We start from the raw sequence: 2,113 nt of genomic DNA, 5'->3' as shown, positions 1-2,113 counted from the left end.
ACACACACACACACACACACACACACACACACACACACACAAAGCTAGTCATTACCCCTTCTTTACTTGTGTAACATAACTACGCTTACATCTGCCCTGTGGTTTACACGTGGGGTTAACTAGTGGCAGTGGCATTTGTTCACCAGGAAAGCAAGCCAGTCAATTAAACAGGACTTATTTTTCCATCCGTGAGCACATTTTGTTCTCAAACTTGCGAACTCATCGTTTCCACCGGCCAAAGAGGAACAAAGGAGCAGACACTGGAAACAGCTCGTGTGAGGATTAGAGGATGAGTGTTAAAGGAAAACAAACATCTCTGACTAATCAATGGAGAGGCTGCTTGACGTCAGGGAAATGCTCCAGAGACTCCATAATCCAGACCGGCAGCAACTACAGAAGAGCATTTTTTATTTACACTTTCCTAATTAGACAAGATGAGACATCGTCTGAGATGTTAATGTTTCTTATCCGACCTATTCATGATGTCACTTTCATCTTACTAGACAATGGGGTTCTGGCTTAATGCATCACGTGGAAATAGAATAGTAAGGAATTTATCAATGACAAAAAGTTGCTGATATTTGGAAATCAAAGCAAAAACCGAAACACTAAGAAAAGTTGAAGCTCATCAAAACCCAAATAGAAATCAGGAAAATGTGTTAAATCGCTCACAAATAAAATTAAAATATGGAAATAAAACAATGTATTTCTGGTGGAGGGAAAGTCAGCAACAAAGGAACACCCCCCTCCCACCCTACACTAGCGAAACCCCCAGATGTTTTACCGAATATGTAGAAAACGTAGGTCCAGTCCAGGTAGAAGCAGATCTGTCCAGACAGAGGAAGAGATACGACGGTCCCCAGCTGGGCTCCTGGGGAGGAAGAGAGAAGATGAACATCTGTATCCTGCAGCGGTCTGAATGCACAGAGTAACTTACGAATGATGAATATACAGAAAGTGAGAGGTAGACATTAAAAATGATATGTCTGATGATGAGGTGAGATGGGTGAGTCATACCCTGGTCTACACATGGTGAGGGAGAGATTCATCATTTAGATCAAGTTCCTACATTGCCTTGAACTAAGGATATTTTAAGCATGACTGTTATTGTAAGTTAATATGTTGTTGTTTTGAAATGAGTGAGTCATTGGTAAGTACAAAAAACACTCAGAAAATAGTGGGAAATATCTTCAAATAGTTTTGTGTCCAAAAGTTAAAACGCTTCAAAAACCAAATCCAACTTATTAAACAATTAGTTGGAAAGCTAATACATCACTATTCTGTTAAAGAAATATTAAAGCAGTTAAAACCCAATTCTACTGTTTCATACTGTGTAGCATAAATAAAAACGTTTCCCTTTGTGTTAACATTGTACCCCTGTGTGTGTGTGTGTGTGTGTGTGTGTGTGTGTGTGTGTGTGTGTGTGTGTGTGTGTGTGTGTGTGTGTGTGTGTGTGTGTGTGTGTGTGTGTGTGTGTGTGTGTGTGTGTGTGTGTGTGTGTGTGTGTGTGTCTTACCGATGTAGGAGATAGTGAGCAGGCGGCTCCTCTCCAGCGGGGGGGCCCAGGCCGCCCACATGGTGTACATGGCAGGGAACGTCACTCCCTGAAGACAAACATAAGAAGAGCATCAGCAGGAGTGCAAAAAGTACAAATAACCATCCACTTATCTGCACATGCAAACCATCGCTGTATCTGGTGTGGCTGTAGGTGTGTCTATAACTCCATTGAGATTATGGCGGGTCATAGATGTATTTTAAAAAGGACATTTAAAGCACATTTTGTATTTGAATCCACTACAGCTTATGGTATACATTTCCCCACAATGTTTTGTATCACCCTGTGTCTCTTTAGTAATGAAACAACCTACCTCTCCTATCCCTTCCAGCACCCTGACAGCGATGAGGTATTTTGCGCCCAGGTCAGCAGCCACAGGGGTGAGAAGTGTAAAAAATACAGTTCCCAGGATCCCAAATCCCATCAGCCACTTGGGGCCCCAGCGGCCGGCCAGGTATCCCCCGAGGATCTGTGTGAGGATGTATCCGTAGAAGAAGGAGCCCAGGATCCAGCCCTGGGTCTCAGAGTCCCAGTTATACACACTGGCCTATAGGGGGG

The 2,113-nt window shown here is 43.0% G+C and overlaps 1 protein-coding gene across 1 annotated transcript in view; it reads right to left on the bottom strand.

The window, feature by feature from the left end:
- Positions 1-19: 19 nt before the first annotated feature.
- Positions 20-2,113, bottom strand: part of LOC104949878 (sialin-like) — a 2,492-nt gene continuing 398 nt past the window's right edge. Inside the window, exons 2-4 of the mRNA XM_010776306.1 lie at positions 1,869-2,102; positions 1,517-1,604; positions 20-871 (exon numbers count right to left, since the gene is read on the bottom strand). Of these exons, the coding sequence (XP_010774608.1) occupies positions 681-871; positions 1,517-1,604; positions 1,869-1,979 (390 nt within the window). The 5' untranslated portion in view covers positions 1,980-2,102 and the 3' untranslated portion in view covers positions 20-680. The remainder of the gene's footprint in view (positions 872-1,516; positions 1,605-1,868; positions 2,103-2,113) is intronic.

The sequence above is a fragment of the Notothenia coriiceps genome, unplaced genomic scaffold, assembly GCF_000735185.1.
Source record: "Notothenia coriiceps isolate Sejong01 unplaced genomic scaffold, NC01 NC01_scaffold00016867, whole genome shotgun sequence".
In the NCBI taxonomy this organism is placed as follows: Eukaryota; Metazoa; Chordata; class Actinopteri; order Perciformes; family Nototheniidae; genus Notothenia; species Notothenia coriiceps.
Note: the sequence above shows the minus strand (reverse complement) of the source record. Positions and strands in the feature narration are given on the sequence as shown.